The 19,722-nt window shown below is 39.2% G+C and overlaps 1 protein-coding gene across 1 annotated transcript in view; it reads right to left on the bottom strand.

Moving 5' to 3' along the window:
* Positions 1–241: 241 nt before the first annotated feature.
* LOC307154412 (uncharacterized protein) overlaps positions 242–19,722 on the bottom strand; it is a 31,281-nt gene continuing 11,800 nt past the window's right edge. Inside the window, exons 4-10 of the mRNA XM_079864327.1 lie at positions 11,721–11,894; positions 11,457–11,630; positions 11,191–11,364; positions 10,230–10,403; positions 4,467–4,513; positions 3,819–4,386; positions 242–1,912 (exon numbers count right to left, since the gene is read on the bottom strand). Of these exons, the coding sequence (XP_079720453.1) occupies positions 706–1,912; positions 3,819–4,386; positions 4,467–4,513; positions 10,230–10,403; positions 11,191–11,364; positions 11,457–11,630; positions 11,721–11,894 (2,518 nt within the window). The 3' untranslated portion in view covers positions 242–705. The remainder of the gene's footprint in view (positions 1,913–3,818; positions 4,387–4,466; positions 4,514–10,229; positions 10,404–11,190; positions 11,365–11,456; positions 11,631–11,720; positions 11,895–19,722) is intronic.

The raw sequence follows: 19,722 nt of genomic DNA, 5'->3' as shown, positions 1-19,722 counted from the left end.
AAATAGAGCAAGTGACACAGAAGTGGCTCAACTTACCCACCATTAGGGGTATAGTATGTTGTCACTGGGGAATTTGGGTTTAAAATAAATATATGAAATATATATATATATATATATATATATATATATTGTGCATTATCCCATGACAGTCTTACTTTACAGCACATTATTCAGAATGTCTATTCATTAAGAATATTTCCATGCACTGAAATATCCAAATGTTAAATTGACACAACAAAATAAAGTTAGAAAAAAGAGTTTTTATTAGATGAAGAGAATACTAAATGTTCCTCATTGCAGTTCACCAAACTTTGTGTGTTTGCAGAAGAATATAATCGTATGAAAAAAAGAGCTGAATTCTATCCTTTTTAATAAACTATAACATTTCATAGTTTATGGCTAATCTATAAAATGTAAAATCAGCAATTCACCAAAAAGTATGAAATACAGTTTGACAAACATAAATATAAATGCTGGTATACATTTACTTTAACATTGAACTCGTTTTACCTTCCCTGTAGAACATTTACTTAGATGTGCAAAAACTTACATTTATTTCCCTGTACAACATTTACAATGTAAAGAGCAAAAAGAGCTAAGCAAAATTTAATTTATTTGTAATGTTACTATGAATGAATATTTAGAAAGGAGTATATTTTGATAAGTTCTGATAAACCCATATCAGATCAAGAATCAGACCAATGTTCAAAAGTGGTAAAGCTTCTCTTCCTGAAGAACTGAGATGAATTCAGCTTTCACAGCATCACTGTGTTTGCGTATAATGTTACAGATCTTTCTCATGCTCTCCTGACTGGTTAAATTCTGTGTGATTTCTGAATATTGCTCTTCATGAATTAGTTCTTGCTGACACAGTTTATCTGCAATGATCCCAACATTTGTAACCCCCTGAATGAGATCTGGCCAATGGTCATCGAAATATCTTGCTTTATCTGCTACACTATTCAGACGCGGCTCGTCTCTCTTAGGATGAATCTGATCACTATTCAGACGCGGCTCGTCTCTCTTAGGATGAATCAGATCGAGTTCATTTTTCTTAATCGTTGTAGTCCAGACAGGCTTCTGATCCTCTTCTCTTATAAGAGTCATTTGAAGATCATTCTCCAGATGGGTGTTGACCTTGAAGAAGTTTGGGGGAGTTTCTCTTCTGAGTGTGATCCCTTCTTCAGGATTGATAGTGGAGGCACCAGGAACGTCAAGAATGTGTGGCGTTTTCATCCGAAATGGCCTGCCAGGTCTGGGATGCCTGATGATGCATGATGAAAAGGATTTTTCAGTTTCCGCAACTTTTTTTCTTGCACAGTCATCAACTGGAAACAAGTAGAGATGTAGAATGAGAGGATCTCTAGAACACATGTAGAGAAGAAGATCGCAGTGTTCGTCCCATCCCATTATCCAACTTATAATTAATGTTGTAATAGAGAAGGATGGTTGGACAATCTTAGCATGGAATCGGGTCAACTGCACAGGTTCTGTGGTTATCCCCTCGTCTTTTACGGTGAGGACTTTCACAGCATCTTTGAGAGAGGGGTCAGACTCTCCTAAACAGGCGTAATGGGGCAGATGAACTTCCTCCAGTTTCCCTGAGATCACCGTCACGTCAATCACTGGACCGATCCGGTTGCACTGCAGCCTCTCCAGCTCTGCGTTGAGGAAGAGTCCGTCTACGGTACGGTACTGAAGGGTGACGACACAGTCACAGACCCATCGCATTCTGGTCCTGACACACTCGTAACGGCCTGGATCAGTGCTGACCCTGAACTTTGACCCTCCATCATCTGTACAGGCCGACGGCTCAATCTGAAGCCACTGATCAGAATCAGCTATATGGACACAAGACTGACAGTTCAGCAGCGGGTGAATATCGAGCCCAGAAGGTTTGGGCTGAGAGAACCTGTGAAGAACCAGAAGAAGGCAGAAGCAAAGAGTCAGCTGCTTTTATTAATCTCAGTTAATGTTAACATGAACTAACAATGAACAGTTGACTAACTAACGTTAACAAATACAGTTAATGCATTAAAGAATGTTAATGGGACCTTATTGTAAAGTATTACCAACAATTCAAAACCAACAACATACAAACAGTTTACTATAAAAACTATTTGTCAGGCAGTTTGACAGAGAGAAAATATAAAGCTAGTATATAATGCTGCGACTGACACCTGTGATGTCACTCACCAATAACAAACAATCAAATATAACTATGAGAGTTTAATTCGCACTGCAGTAGATTTTAATTAGATAAGATTAATTATGTTACTAACCATGAAAATCTGAACTTAGATTTTCATATTATGATAAACTTTTTATTACACTTCCCATTTCTTATGTCTGATGGTGACTAACTTTCCATTCCAGATCTAACAATAAAACAGGATAACTTTTACTTCCTTTTATTTAGGATGTAGCCACCAGACGAACTTTCGATATGATCTAACCTTTTAACAAACTTTTGACTCAGTGTAACCTTGGTCGAATGGAACTTTGAAAATGGACTCAATGTCCTGTTTATTTTGACTGTATTGTGAAATGATTGACTGAAATATTAACCCCTTACAATGTTTTTTATATTTTGCTGATGCCACTAACAAAGGGTAATGAAAGGGGGGGGCTTGCTTTAAACAATTTAACCAATCATATTGATAGCGCATGACATGTTAGTCAGGATGATTCTATTTTGATGTGTCTGGCTTTACCCTATAAAGCCTGTTATATTACTCTGTTGGGCCGAGAATCTCTGAGTATTGCTCGAGAACTCCCGGCCGTTTGAATAAACCATCTGAGGGACATTTACTGAAGTCTGTCTCATTTGTTTTTTATGCTGCGCAGCAAAGAAGTTAGGTTAGTAGACTCGGCCAGTTGTCGACTGAAGACGCAAGAGCTGGAGTATAAAGGTTATTAAGTGTCGATTTGTAGACGCTCTGTGTCGATGAGTAGACGCAACAGTTTTTTTCTAGATAGTCAGATTTAGAAGAAATCCATTACAGTACATAATTGTCAAGTTATGTTTATGTTTAACTAGCCAACATGAACTCTATATTCTCCATCAATAAGCTCAAGCTGAATAATGTGTCAAGTCTTCTATAAATCAGTGTTTTTAACTGTGGATATTTTCACAGAGGTGGACAGATAAAGACCATCAGCAGTCTGGGGAGGACAGAAATGTTCATTATCAAACATAATAAATGAGTTTGACTATAAAGAACTGGACTGTTTTACTGCTTACAACACAACTGTCTAGTTAATTGTGCTTGATTGTAATTGAGGGAGTGCTGGAATAGATCAAGTAATACTGAGTGAATTTGACTATTTCTGTCTTATTCCTCGTCTGCAGGAATATTAATAGAAAAGAAGATCACACTACAGCTAGAAAATTACAGAAAAATAATAGCAAATTACAGTTTAGAGATCGTGTGTGATCAGGAGCTTTTGAGAAATACCAGTAAATCAGTCTAAAGCCCTATTCACAGAGACCTCACAACTCTGAAACTGAAGGAAAAAATAGATTTAGCTCTAAACGAACTAAAATGAAGAATAATTTGTTTATAGTTTCTGCACAGGAGAGACTCTGTGTTGTTTCAAAACAAAGAAAAAAAAATGTATATATATATATATATATATATATATATATATTGGTACAGGCCAAAATACAGTATGTTGTGAAATATCAGCATATGGAGGATCAGCAAAAACCCAATATGGTGCATCTCTAGTGTTTAGTGATGTATGAAGAACAGAGGATTGAACTATTATTCAGTCTGGAAAAATCCTTCACTAAGGACACAGTATATTTCACTCACCCGGTTGTGTGTGTATCACTGTTGTTTCTCTCAGGACGCTGTTTAATGTCACACAGAGACACTGAGGAGTTATAAACCCCAAATCCAGCATAGAGGGGTTCAGTGAATGTGGTGTTGAATGTGTGCAAGTGTGTGAGTGTGTGTGTGTCAGAGACACTGTAGAAGGACAGAGTGCCGGCCGACACGTCCACATACACTCCTGCTCTAGAGGATGAAGAGACGACAGGAATATCAGTTCTGTTATTATTGTGACATACAGAGAATCTGTCATCAGAGCAGAACAGACTCCAGGATTTGTCATTTAATCCAAACACACAGTCTTCACTCTCTCCTTTCCTGCTGATTCCTTTATATGTCACTGATATATCAGCATCTCCGCTCCATTCAGCCTCCCAGTAACAGCGTCCAGTCAGACTCTCTCCACACAGAACCTGAAGAGCATCATAAAATCTCTCTGGGTGATCAGGATACGGCTGATGCTCAGACACACACATTACTGTCCTGTTCTCATCAGACAGAATGAGTTGAGTGTTTGGTGTGTTTGGATCCAGTGTGAGATCACAGGCATCTGAACACAAGAAGAGAAACATTTCACTAAATGACACAAATCAACAATAAATCACTAAATGATTGTGTGTGTAGACCTACATTTGTGTAATCCTGCTGTCATTCTGAACTCTCCACAATGATCCACACTATAAAACACAAACATGATTCACATTCATTTCTAAAGGAAACATAATAAAGTGTGTGTGTGTGTGCGTGTGTATCATCCTCCCTTTGAACGCAAGAGTGTGTGTGTGTGCACGTGTGCATCATCCTCCCTCTGAACGCAAGAGTGAGTGTGTGTGTGTGTGTGTGTGCGTGTGTGTGTCTCATCTGAGCTGTGATTGGTCTGTCACCGCCTGTCAATGTCAGAATATTTGAGATGACCAATCAAATCAAAGTAGGCTTTATGTTCACAGAAGCTGCTGAGCACCAATTCCAGTTAACGGTCAAAGTGCGAGTTAAGATCTAAACTACCAGTCAAAAGATTTGGATCTGTTGAAGATTTTATTATTTAGATAATAAGTAATTTAACTATACATTGTACACTATTATTTCCTTTCTGTCTGTGTGTGTGTGACTTTGGCTTGACTTTGGAACCTGAGAGCAGAATGTGTTGTTACAGCAGAGAATTCTATTTCAGTAATGTCACATGGTACAAAACTATTTCTCAAAATAATCTATAGAATGTATTACCATCTTTGGGACAAGGATGCAGGTATATATGTAGAAGCTGGACACTGCTTTACAGGGGTCTTTCTGCAGAAGGGCACTCGGCTTTGTTTGTTAATAAAGTCTAATATTTCTGGCATCAAAAATCTCTGAAGTCATTTCCCTGAAAATAATTAAACTACAACAGATCCGTATGATTTCTTAATGTTTTTAAAATGAGTCTCTTCTGTTCACCAACTGTGCATTTATTTAATTAAACATACCGACAACAACAACAAAAAACAGTAATATTGTGAAATATTATTCCAGTGTAAATCAGCTGTTTTCTATGTGAATATATGTGATGCGATCTGGGAAAACCCGTCGGATGTCGCGTTGGGCCGTTTTCAGTAAATTCCAAAATAGTTTGAATGTCAGTTTTTTTGTCAAAATTATTTTTTTTATTAAATTATTATTCTATAACATCTTTTCTCTTATCTCTGAAAATATCTTGGCAAAATTCCCTTGTTTAGTGCAGAAAAACAGCGATTTATAGTGTCAAGCTGAAAATACTCTCTGTCTCTAATGCATTCTATGCGACCATTTTCTCTAACGCCCGGCAGAGGTGAAAAAAAAAACAATCGCCGTACATCCCATACACCGGTCCGTCTCTTAACACTACAAAGATAGTTTACCTATAAAATAAACCACATAACATGTACAGTGAAAGTGTATTAGTGCGCATTTCGCGCCCAATCCTGTTTAAACTATAACGTCACGCAGTTTTATAACAATCGCGAGATGGAGGAGAACAAGAGAACAACGGAGTCTGAAATAGCTGCTCACTTAAATGATCTCGCTCGCCTCAATCTGCTAATTCCTGGGGATGTCAGTGCCCTAAATGATGTCATAATGGACTATTTCACATCCAGAGATGTAGATGAAGGATCTGATGATGAAGTTACCGAAGAGGAGGAGTCCGATGAAGGTATGGTAACGTTATTATTTTCGTGCGCTGTGTTTGCTATTCTAAATGTAGGCTTCCAATAAACAAGTAACGTTAGTGCTATCTAAACATGCAGTGATCAAAAGTTCAGAGACTATGCCCAGTATAAACAACAGAAAACTTACTTCACTAACTTACTAAGTGGTTGCTGTCCTCTTCAGGACTAACTTACTGGTAGCTAGTCTCCTTGTGTAGTGATACAGTGCTCTTAGTGCTCCTTACAGAGCTTTCTTTTTCTTCTTGAATTTTGCCACGCACAATTTTCATATAAATGTGATTTTCATATTCAAACGCTGACAGCCTGAACTTAAACTTAAAAGTTACAGCTACGAACTGCGTCTGGTTCTCTTACGAGAGTACTCTCGTGTTGCATAAGCTAGCTTACGCTATGGGTAAAGTCATCTTTTCTCGAGGAGATATTGAAGCTGTTATGTATTATAAGTTGCTGAATATACTGTAATACACTCAGTGATTATTAATGTGCCTGCTAAGAGTTGATTCTGAACAAATACAAAACATACAGAGTTTCTTAACTCTGCGACATACGTAACCTAGTCTAGTTATTTTTATTATTATCACAAGTTTGTTGTTATAGGCCTACAAGTTTTAAAAGGTCTTAGGTGCACTGTCCAGGTGAAATAGGTGATGCATTGTCAGGGTTGATGTATTAGGAGTGCATGTCTGGTTTAGCCATTTTTAAAACATTTAATATAGTCTAACAGTTATTTATGTGTCCTTTCTTATTTCAGATGATGACCATCCTATTATTGAAGATGTAGCACAGGTATTACCACCAGCTGCAGTTCAAGATGATGATGAAGATGAAATTCAAGAGTCTGTATGTACTTGCAAACACAATGACGGTTATCCATGTTCAACGCGTTTTAAACAAGAGGAACTGCAGATGATTCGTTGCTGTTACCTGGAAATGACAAGGGAAGAGCTAGATATTGCCATTTTAGCCAAACTCTCGTGTGGAATGCATCTCTCCCAGCTGACATCCTGTTCGCGAAAAAAAGAACAGACATCTCGAAAGTCCCAAAGAACTGATTTCTTTCACCATGGCGAGAAAATATGCAGGGATACATTCAAATATCTTCACACCATTGGGCAGGACAAGCTAAATGTTCTTATTAAGCATTACAAGGAGCACGGTGTTACTCCGCACATCCATGGCAACAAAAAGCGTCAGCCTCTTAATGCACTTAAGAAAGATGACAATGTGTATGTTGCACATTTCATTTTTAACTATGCAGAAACTCATGGCATTCATCTTCCTGGGAGGGTACCAGGCTTTTGGAGAAGTGATTTGAAACTGCTCCCAACTAACTGCACAAAGGCAATGGTGTACTCCGATTACTGTGTGGCAGTTGCTGCGACAAACCTGCGTGTGGTCTCAGTTGTTACATTTCGTCGCATCTGGCGGGAGGTTGCACCATTTATTGTCACAATGCGGCCAGCAACTGACTTATGTTGGACATGCCAAAAGTATCAAAAAAATATCAGTGAGGCTGCCAATAGGTCTGATGCAGAGAAAGCAGAGCTGCATCGTCTGGCCACAGATCACCTAGAGAAAGCAAGAATAGAACGTTCATACTATCAGCAACTTTGTAAGGATTCAAAAGCAAACTTGCCTGCTGAGTTAGAGTTAGGTCCACACATTCCTGGTTCCTCTTTGAGGGGATGACACATTATAGCATGGACTTTGCACAACAGATTCACTACCAAAGCAATCCCCTACAACCAGGTCCAATGTATTCTAAAACACCGCGTAAATGTGGCGTTTTTGGTGTAGCATGTGAGGCCTTGCCAAAACAAGTCACTTTCCTGTTGGATGAAACGCAGCAGCTCGAGTTCTTACCAGAACCAGGAAGTATGACCATATTAGCCCTGTTCTGTCAACACTGCATTGGCTCCCTATTAAACATTGTGTAAATTTTAAAATATTGCTGATCACTTACAAAGCACTAAATTGTTTAGCTCCCCAGTACTTGAGCGAGCTCTTAACGCATTATAGTCCTTCAAGTCTATTGCGATCTCAAAAATCTGGCCAGTTGATAATACCTAGAATATCAAAATCAACTGCTGGCGGTAGATCCTTTTCCTATTTTGCACCTAAACTCTGGAACAGTCTTCCTAACATTGTCCGGGAAGCAGAAACACACTGTCAGTTTAAATCTAGACTAAAAACACATCTCTTTAACCTGGCATACACATAGAAGATTATACATTCCTATTATTCAAATCAGTTAAATGATTATTAGGCTGTATAAATTAGGTTAGCTGGAACCGGGAACACTTCCTATAACACACAATGTACTCATTACATCATAAGAAGAATGGCATATATGCTAATGTTAGTCTTACTGTTTATTCTGAGGTTTACTGTAATCAGCTAGATCCGGGCCGTATCCAGATCAGATGGTGGACCTGCGCCTAGACACGACCACAACGCATGATATAGTCAGCTGGATCCGGGCCGTATCCAGATCAGACGGAGGACCTGCGCCTAGACACGACCACAACACATCCCTGAAGTGTCAGCAGAGATTGTGCCAATTAGACTCTCCCCTGTGAAGGCCTCATTGACACAACAGCCATTGGCTCTGATCCTCAACAAACCAGTCTCCATACCGGCATGATGACTCCAATCATCAACCAGATGGAACTGGATAATATTCTGATTGTTCCAATCCAATCTAACTTCTGACCTATAATGCTGCCTGAATCATAATCATACACTGTTAGTTCGCTGGCCAGAGGAGAACTGGCCCCCCGACTGAGCCTGGTTTCTCCCAAGGTTTTTTCTCCATTCGGCCCTGATGGAGTTTTGGTTCCTTGCCACTGTCACCTTTTTTCACCTTTGGTGCCATTGGCTTTTGGCTTGCTTAGTTGGGGACATCTCATTTAACATTTAATTTAGTATTCAACAATAATATTGATCTGCCTGCATTGACACCAGTATATTAGAACTGAACTGAGCTGGATGATGACATCAGGGTTTTCTCCAGAGCGGCTTTATATATATATAAATTAACTAAATTAATACCTTTTTTACAACAAAAATGAAACATCATTGAACTTACTTAAGCTGGACTGTGATGCTATTTTCTTCTGGAAACAAACTTTGTTGCATTATTTTTCTGTTATCTCTGTAAAGCTGCTTTGAAACAATCTGTATTGTAAAAAGTGCTTAGAGTATAATCTTATAAAAAAAAAAAATCATATTTCCATATGCACCAGCAGCCATATCACCCTGTAGCCCAAGACTGGTTGCCCACTGAAGCTAAGCAGGGCTGAGCCTGGTCAGTACCTGGATAGAAGACCTCCTGAGAAAATCAGGTTGCTGCTGGAGGTGTTAGTGTGGCCAGTAGGGGGCGCTCACCCTGTGGTCTGTGTGGGTCCTAATGCCCCAGTATAGTGACGGGGATACTATACTGTCAAAAGAGCACCGTCCTTTGGATGAGACGTTAAACCGAGGTCCTGACTCTCTGTGGTCATTAAAAATCCCATGGCACTTCTCGTAAAGAGTGGGGGTGTAACCCCGGTGTCCTGGCCACATTCCACCCTTGGCCCTTACCAATCATGGCCTCCTAAAAATCCTCATCCACTGAATTGGCTCACTCTCTCTCCTCTCCACCTATATCTGGTATGTGTTGAGCGCACTGGCACCGTTGTTCTGTGGCTGCCATTGCATGGATGCTGCACACTGGGGATGGTTTCCGGAGAGATTCCCTTATTTGATTTTAAAGCGCTTTGGGTCTACTGTAGTACAATATTAAAGGTATAGTTCATCCAAAAATTAAAATTCAGTCATCATTTACTCAACCTCTATGCTTCTATGCTGAATCAAATATTTCTTTCTGAAGCTACTTTTTGTAATGTCTATTTTGATGCTTTACACAATGACTTTAAATTATCTTTTGGGGGTAATTCCTCAGCCAAATTTGATGTGCGTGTAATTAATAAATTAAGTAATCGCCACATCATGTAATTAATTAGATTTTTAACTGCTTGACAGCCCTATTCAATATATTGGTAATACATACATTCTATGAGAGTTTATATTTCAAGTTTTGACTGTAAATGTCACGTCCATAACGCTGGAATTGCTCTACATTCGAATGAGAGTAAATTACTTGTGGTCAGATCACCTGAGGCAAATCTTAATACCAGCTGTAAACCGGGCCTCTTATTGTCCCACATACTTGAGTATCTGCAGTGAGCAGTTTGGATCCATCCGTTTGTCAGAGAGAAGCTTGACTCCTGATTCTCCTGGGTTATTGAAGCTCACATCCAGCTCTCTCAGGTGTGATGGGTTTAAACTCAGAGCTGAAGACACATAACCACAGCCTTCCTCTGTCACCATACAGCCAGACAACCTACAGACACACAGTCAGATCATCTACAAAAACACACATGACTGGCAGACTGTACATAGTCTCTCATATGTACTTATTTCAATTTCAGCCGACAAATATATACATTTATCAAGGCAGAAATTCTTCTTTACAATAAAACAAAAACATATACGTCAATCCAGAGCATTATAACCCATCATATGTCTGCCAATGGTCATGGAAATTAAATACTCAAGCTTATGCAGATGTTTTGTGTTTTCCTCATTTTGACAGCAACTATGTACAAGAACAAGGGGAGCTATTACTTATAATTCTCTTTAAAAAAACATTACCTTACAGTATTTTTTTTTTCCATATTGAACAAATGTATTCTATCTGGGTGCTTTTCAATCACACACACACACACACACATATATATATATATATATATATATATATATATATATATATAGTGTAATATGGCAATCCAATCATCAACTGTAAGTGGCTCTGGTTTTATCCCTTTCTTTGTAATTACTTTTTTACTGGCTGCCAGAAGAATTAACATCAGTTTCTTATCGATGTTATTCCACCCATCAAAAGAACTATTAGCCAGATATAAACATTCACACTTGAAAGGAATCATCACCTCGAAAACAGCTTCCAAATTTCCTTCAATCTCTTGCCAAAACTGGGTTAATTTCTGACACTCCCCAAAATATGATAATGGTTAGATTCCCTTTTCCCTCATAATCTCCAACAGCTAGCACCTGTCCCTTTGTATCTTTTCTGTGTTGATGTGGTAAATCTCTTATATATTCTTAAATACCTCAGAATCTGCAGCTTACAGTTTGGCCTCTTCAGTCCTTCAGAAATAATCTTAACTCCTGAATCCTGCAGGTCATTGTTCGTCAGGTCCAGCTCTCTCAGGTGTGAGGGGTTTGAACTCAGAGCTGAAGACACATAACCACAGCCTTCCTCTGTCACCATACAGAGAGACAACCTACAGACACACACAATCAGACCATCTACAAACACACACAACAACATTATGACCGGCAGACTGTAAATGATCTCTTATATGTTCTTAAATACCTCAGAATCTGAAGCTTACAGTTTGGCCTCTTCAGTCCTTCAGAAATAATCTTCACTCCTGAATCCTGCAGGTCATTGTTACTCAGATCCAGCTCTCTCAAGTGTGAGGGGTTTGAACTCAGAGCTGGAGACACATAACCACAGCCTTCCTCTGTCACCATACAGTGAGACAACCTACAGACACACACAGTCAGATCATCTACAAACACACATCAACATTATGACCGGCAGACTGTAAATTATCTCTCATATGTTCTTAAATACCTCAGTATCTGCAGCTGACAGTTTGGGCTTTTCAGTCCATCCGAAAGTATCTTCACTCCTGAATCCTGCAGGGCATTGTTACTCAGATCCAGATCTCTCAGGACACAGTTTGAGGATTGTAGAGCTGATGACACAATTTCACAATCCTGACCAGTGAGATTACAGCCAACAAGTCTAGAAGAGAGTAAATACAGCACAATAAGTTGGGGTTCAGGGTGCTTTTCTTTAAAGGGGCAGCAGTAGCACCTTAAAAACAAAAACAAAATAGATAAATATTTGGCAATACACAGATAAAATAAAGTCAAATATTGTAAAATATGTGGTTGTTGTGGAGAAGTAGTCCACATTGGTGGATGAACAGCTTGACACTCACTGACCATAGGGTTCCCTTGTCCATAGCATAGCCTAGTTATTCCAAACCAAAGTAGCATTTATAACAAAAAAAGTAAATATATACAAAATAAATAAATAAAAAAACTAAATTTCAAGTAGATAAAGGATATAATGGCAAGATATAATGTACAATGAATCTGTTTCACATGGAGTTGGGCCGTGAAGTCAAAGACTGTCACTTTCGGCTCGGGCCACACCCCCAGGTGAAGTCACAGGTCCATCATCCCCAGAGGCCTTGAGTCTCCAACTTCAATCCCTAGATGGGGTCAACTCACAGTAACATTATATGAGATACTGAATTAGTCAAAATACACTGTACGTTCTACAGTGGTCAAATAGAAAAAGCCACAATTTAAAAATAGCATTTACATTTCAAAATGATCTCAGTCCACACTAGCGGTTTCCAAAAATTGTCTGTCTACACTAAATCATCTAAAAAGGCAAGGCAAGGCAAGGCAAGTTTATTTATATAACACATTTCATACACAATGGCAATTCAAAGTGCTTTACATAGAAGAAATTAAAATAATAAAAGAAATAAGAATAATTAAAACAGTTTAGAAAAATAAAATAAAATACAGTGCAAACAGTCGGACGAACAGCGGCACAGTGCTCATTCAGTAAATGCACAGCTAAACAGAAGTGTTTTGAGTCTGGATTTGAATGTGACTATTGTAGGAGCACGTCTGATTTCCTCTGGAAGCTGGTTCCAGCTGCGGCAGGCATAATAGCTAAAAGCGGACTCGCCATGCTTAGAGTGAACCCTTGGTATTTCTAGCTGATCCTAGTGATCTGAGTGATCTGTTGGGCTTATATTCAGTGAGCATATCTGCAATGTATTGAGGTCCTAGGCCATTGAATGATTTATATACCAGTAATAATACTTTAAAATCAATCCTAAATGTAACTGGGAGCCAGTGTAAAGACCTGAGGACTGGTGTGATGTGTTCATGTTTTCTGGTTCTGCTCAGAATCCTGGTGGCAGCGTTCTGTATGAGCTGCAACTGTCTTATGGTCTTTTTGGGAAGGCCAGTGAGGAGTCCATTACAATAATCCACCCTGCTGGTGATGAAAGCATGCACAAGTTTCTCTAAGTCTTGTCTGGAAACAAAGCATCTAATTCTTGCAATATTTTTCAGATGATAGTATGCTGATTTAGTTATTGCTTTGACATGACTACTGAAACTAAGGTCTGACTCTAGGGACACACCGAGATTCCTTACTTGATTTTTAGTTGTTTGACCCCTAGAGTGAAGGTATGCATTCACCTTGAGAACTTCATCTTTGTTTCCAAACGCAATGACTTCAGTTTTGTCTTTGTTTAACTGAAGAAAGTTTTGACACATCCAACTGTTGACTTCGTCAATGCATTGGCACAGGGAGTCAATGGGGCTGTAATCATTAGGCGATAGGGCTAAGTAGAGCTGTGTTTCGTCTGCATAGCTGTGGTAAGCAATTTGGTTCTTTCTCATTATTTGGCTCATTGGGAGCATATACAGGTTGAACAGGAGTGGTGCAAGAATTGAGCCTTTGAGGTACTCCGCATGTCATGGATGTCCACTCAGACTTATGGTCACCTATACTCACATAATAACCTCTCCCATCTAAGTATGACCTGAACCATTTTAGGACTATCCCAGAAAGCCCCACCCAGTTTTCCAGCCTGTCAAGAAGTATGTTATGATCAACAGTGTCAAATGCAGCACTGAGGTCGAGTAGTACCAGCACTGATAATTTGCCTGAATCAGTATTTAAGCGAATATCGTTTATTATCTTTATGAGCGCTGTCTCTGTGCTGTGGTGCGGTTGGAAACCAGATTGAAAATTGTCAAAGTATCCATTCAAGCTCAAGAATTTGTTCAGCTGATTGAAGACAACTTTTTCAATGATCTTGCCTATGAAAGGAAGATTTGAGATCGGTCTATAGTTGCTTAATATGGTCTTATCCAGATTGCTCTTTTTCAGGAGGGGCTTGACAACTGCAGTTTTCAGGGAGTTTGGAAAACTCCCAGAGAGAAGTGAGACATTTACCACTTCTAGGAGATCTGCCTCTAAACTGTTTAACACACTTTTGAAAAATGATGTGGGAAGTGTGTCAAGAGCGCAGGTTGATGTTTTAAGGTGCTGTACAGTTTCTTCCAAAATTTTGCCATTAATTTCTTTGAAATCAGACATAGTAACTACTTTCTCAGGTGGTTTGATCTGTCTGACCTCAGTGCAACTCAAGGATGTGCTGATCACCTTTCTGATATTATTGATTTTCTCAGAGAAGAAAGAAGCAAACTCACTACACTTGTTCTCTGAGAGCATTTCACTGGGAATCTGGCTTGGAGGGTTTGTCAGTCTCTCTACAGTAGCAAAAAGAGTGCGTGTGTTGTTTAAATTACTGTTTATAATATTTGGGAAGAAAGTCTGTCTTGCTTTGCCTAGTTCCATATTGAAAGCATGAAGGCTGTCTTTGTAGATGTTATAATGGACTACAAGTTTAGTCTTCCGCCACATGCGCTCTGCTTTTCTGCATTGTCTTTTCATATTTTGCACTGCTGTTGAGTTTCTCCAAGGTGCTTTTTGTCTGCCACTCTTCTTCCTGACTTTAACAGGAGCAATATCATCAATTATACCTTTAACTTTTGAGTTAAAATAATCAAGGAGAAAATCAACAGAGTCAGCAGATATACTTGGTGTTAAGGATATAGCCTTCATAAATAGTACACTGGTGTTCTCATTTAAGCATCTCTTCTTGACAGACACAGATTTAGCTTCAAAGGCAGGAGAGATCAATATATCAAAGAAAATACAGAAATGATCAGACAGTGCTACATCCTTAATAACAATTAATGAAATGTTTAGACCCTTACTGATAAGTAAATCTAGAGTGTGTCCACGATTGTGTGTGGGTCCATGTACATGCTGAGTCAGATCAAAAGTTTTTAAAACAGTTTTGATTTCTTTTGCCATATTGTTTTCTGCATTATCTATGTGAATGTTAAAATCTCCAGCAATGGCAAAACAGTCAAACTCTGAGGTAATTGCTGATAACAGTTCTGTAAAGTCCTCAGCAAAGGCTGGAGAGTATTTTGGAGGCCTGTAAATAATGATAAGTAAAATACGTGGAGCACCTTTCAACACAATACCCAGATATTCGAAAGAAGGGTAATTCCCAAATGATATTTGCTTACATTGATAGATTTCTTTAAAAAGAGCAGCTAGACCCCCACCTCTCTTAACAGCTCTGCAGACACTCATAAAAGTAAAGTTAGGAGGGGCTGTTTCATTGAGGACTGTTGCACTGCAGCTGTCTTCTAGCCAGGTTTCATTTAGAAGCATAAAATCCAGGTTGTTTGTGGTTATTAAATCGTTGACTAGAAGTGATTTATTTTTAAGTGAACGAATGTTTAAAAGTGCTAACTTAACAGTCTTACTTTTTGTCCCCACATCAATCTTACTTTGACGTGTAATAGGCACCAGATTAGTTAGGTTTGCTGCACGGCTATTGAAGGCCTTAGACTTTCTATCTTGTAATAGAGCAGCAATAGAGAAAGATACAGGCACACTGGGTTCCCGCTTGTTCTGTAAACATTTGAGAAAGTTACTGTTATCAGAGCGGGGACCCAAAACACATCACTGAGAGCTGGTATCAGTTGTTTTTGGTTCACCTCGAGCAGAAGGAGGATGGTGTGGGCCCTGGCGTTGTGGCAGAGGCCGAAGAGCTCTCACAGGAGGGGGAGGGCGAGCGGGGCCCGCAGGCTTTGGTGCGGGTGGTAATGGTGCCTGTCGTTTTTTGGTTGGTATCTGGGGGCTTGCAGCAAAAGAGTGGGATAGTCTGGTTCCAGCATACACCAGTTCTTCCATTTTCTGTGAGAAACACAGTAGTGGCGATGCTGGAGAGAGGGAGAAAGTGTCTGGTGAAAGGGGCTGTTGCTCTGGTGTTATAGGAGGCTGTGATATGCTGTCCTGGCTTCCCTGGCTGTTTTCCAGGAAGTCGTCCTTGGGTGCTGAATCTTCAAGTAGTTCTGATATGTCTCTCTGTGGGCAGGGCTCAGCTGAGATTGTGTCCGTGAGCAGAGGTTGTTGTGGCGGAGTGGTGTTATCATTGTCCTTGTGTGATATGTCAACCGCATGTCCATTTTGCTGCTGAAGTGAAGTCCCGTGGTCATTCATACTGTGTCCATGTGTGTGTGTGCCGTTCAGATTGAGTGGATTGGCACACACTGCAGAAGGATGATTGAGGGAGAAGTAGAAATTGTCCTTTAACACTCTTGAACCAAGTTTGTTTGGGTGATGGCCATCCCGATGAAAAAGTTGTCTCTGACTCCAGAAAAGATTGAAATTGTCAATGAAGTTTACTCCTTTTATATTGCAGGTTTTTTGCAGCCATGTATTTAGCCCAAGCAACCGTGAGAACCTGTTTGTTCCTCTTGCTGGGAGTGGTCCACTGATGAATGTTTGAACTTTCAGTCTTTTAAGTGTTTCAAAAAGTTCATGGAAATTCTTCTTAAGGAGTTCTGACTGCTCTTTATGAATATCATTCTTCCCCACATGTATGATGAGTCGATTTGCAGTCTTATGTTTCATCAGAATGTTCTGAAGTTCCCTGTTTACATCAGAAGTTGTTGCTTGTGGAAGGCAGCACGTAGTTGTATCCCTGCTGCTAATGTTTCTGATTATCGAGTCCCCCACTATCAGAGTCCTGGGCTCGGCTGCGCTCTGAGCTGAGTGCCGCTGTCTGCTCGACCTTGAGCGCCAGTTAGCATCAGTGTTAGCTACTGGCCCATTCAGTCTGTGTTCGATCATATTCATCACATTTGGGGATTCCTCATTTACATTCCTTAGTACTTCAAATCTGTTCTCAAGATGTATAGGCGGTGGTAGAAGACCAATGTTTGCAATCCTTGTCAGAGCTGTATCTGGGGTAGAGGATGCTACTGCGGCAATATGTGATGCTCGTGACAATCTGATGTCTCGAGTGCCTTTGGGTCTAGCTCGCTGTTTGTGCCATCGATTAGTAAGTCGATCGGCTTGTTTCTCTACCTGTCGAGGAGCACTAGTTCCATGGGACTCACCGGTATGCTGAGGGTGTCCATGACGAAGCTCTGTTGTGTGCTCCGTCTGGTTTGGTGGTCCCGTAAGTAACTTTGTTTCGAGAACTGCAATCCTTTGTAAAAGTCTGTGGCAGTTAGTGCAGCAAGTAGATTCTTGAACCTGAAGAGGCATTTTCTCTCTTATCCGTATGAATGTAGGCAGTTGTGTTTTCCATTCCCGGAATTTAAGCTGGTCGGGTAAAAGAATTCTGCGTTTTTGTAGTAATCCAAACTTTGTTGTCTGAGCACTGTGCTGTTTGCTGAAGTTAAAATTAGATGATAAAAGGAAATAAAATATAAAATATAGGAGATAAAATGTAAAAGCGATAGAGCAAAGCGTGGAGCAGTAAGCAAGAGCGTCCGAACAGTGCAAGAGCGTCCGAACAGTGCTTAAAAAGGCTTAAACCTTTTACAGCACCAGCACAAAACGACATAAAAGCTCAATAATATGGTGCCAGATCAAAATGCAAATTATGACCATATTTCTTGCCCTACAAGATATTTTTCAACAGGGAAGAGCATGGAAGAGCAACACTTGGAAGAGCATCTTCAAAAAGCTGTTTTTGCTGAACAAAAACACTGTCTCAGTGTAGAGTAGAGACATTTGTTTTGAAATGTATACAGATTAATATGGTTGCAGCCTAAAACCGAAACATTTTTTAGAGAAAATGTTTTCACACTGATAGCAAAATATATATATTTGAGAGTTTTTTTCAAAGTATTTTGAGAGAGATTTTTTTTCTCAGAAATAATTTTTAAAAATTCAAATTTATATTTTTTTATGTTCTATGAGAAAATACTTTCTCTCAAAACTTTTTTTAGTCTCAAATATTATTATTTTTTGCTATTGGTATGAAAACTTTTCTCTCAAATATTTTTTTCTCTCAGATCATTTATTTTCTCACATGTAATAAAGACACAATTCTCTCTCCATAGCTCTAAGGCTATCTTGGTATTGAAACATGCTTGTTCTCAAGGCTGTCTGGTTGCTATTGAAAACTGCTTGCTCTAAAAGCTGTTAGTGCTATTGAAAACATACTTGTTTTAAAGCTATTTAGCTAGTCGTTATTTGGAACATGCCTGTGTTTTAGGCTTATCTGGTGTCATTGCCAACATGCTTTGCTAAGCTTATCCAGGTATCACTCTATTATTATATCCGATTATTACAACATGCTGTGTTAAAGTTACCACATGCTTGTGGCTAAAGCTATCTAGATATCGCTAACATACTTGTGTAAAATGCACAGTTCACCGCAGAGGTCTGTTATTCAACACTAACAACATCGTAGCTTGATGGTCCAGTGAAGGAGTGTGGAATCATGGGAGTTGTCATCTTCACCCCCACAGCCAATGGAATCAGTACGACGGGGGGCCGAATACATGTTCGTGAATGAGGAAGCACACTACATTTCATTGCTTGGCTGCGCATTGCATCTGACTCAGAGCTACAGTGTGTATTCTTCTCCAAAAGGACTACACTCGTTTTAATATCCAAGTCCTATAGTTAAACAACATGCTTGTTGCATCAGTTTTGTTGCTGCTAGTCGGAGCTATTGCTGTAGGGTGTATGCTTCCCCTGCCAAACTACACTAGTTTTAGCAATAGTTCTGTGATTATACAACAAGCTTGTTGTATCAGTTTTGTTGCTTGTATCATCTTTTGAATGTTCTCCGGTTCCCGCCTCCTTCTTCCCACAACATCTAACTTTGCTACACCATTCTATCAGTATCAATCGTGTTGGGGGTATTTAGAGAGAGAGAGGAATTTTTTGTTTTCATAAGAATACTTATATGTTATAAAACGGGACTAAATGCGCATTTGACTTTATTCTACTTTAAACCACTAGATAGCACAAAAATAGAGCTCAGCACTTTTCTTAACAACCACTTTTGATCCTTGAAGCAATCGCAACGCAAAGTTGATTCTGCACTAATATGATCTAGGTATATAGGGATGCTAATTAACCGGTTAACTGACAGTAAGAATTTTGTCAGTCATACAGATAGGAGTAGGATTGTCCGAAATTGCTAAGTATTTGAATTCATTTGTGTACACTCACAATAAAACTGAACACTGTGGTTTTGTAAAATAAATAAAACAAACAGGATGTGTTTTCTGCCGTCTCGGTTTCCTTCCCGTCAACTTGTTTGTGGAGCGCCTCACAAAAATGAACCAAACTCAGCAGAATACTGTCACACAGTTTTCTCTTTTCTTTTGTTAATCTGTTAATTATTTAAGTCAAATATATTTAGCATATTCTTTTTATACAGGCCTTTAGACTATGACTTTATGAAAACAAATTATTATTTTTATTTTATTTTATTTTAAAAGCAACTCCATTTTCCTTAAATCATCCTGTTGACCCCGGGTTTGAAAACCTGAGCTCTAGGGAATTGAGTTTGGCTCCCCTAGTATAAGTGAACCTCAGGGAATATAATAAACAATGTAAAAACTCCATGTCATGACCCCTGTAAAGATGTAAGTTGCATTATTAAAAAGGATTCTTTAGCTATTAATGATTAAACACT

The sequence above is a fragment of the Squalius cephalus genome, assembly GCF_949319135.1.
Source record: "Squalius cephalus genome assembly, chromosome: 2".
In the NCBI taxonomy this organism is placed as follows: domain Eukaryota; kingdom Metazoa; phylum Chordata; class Actinopteri; order Cypriniformes; family Leuciscidae; genus Squalius; species Squalius cephalus.
Note: the sequence above shows the minus strand (reverse complement) of the source record. Positions and strands in the feature narration are given on the sequence as shown.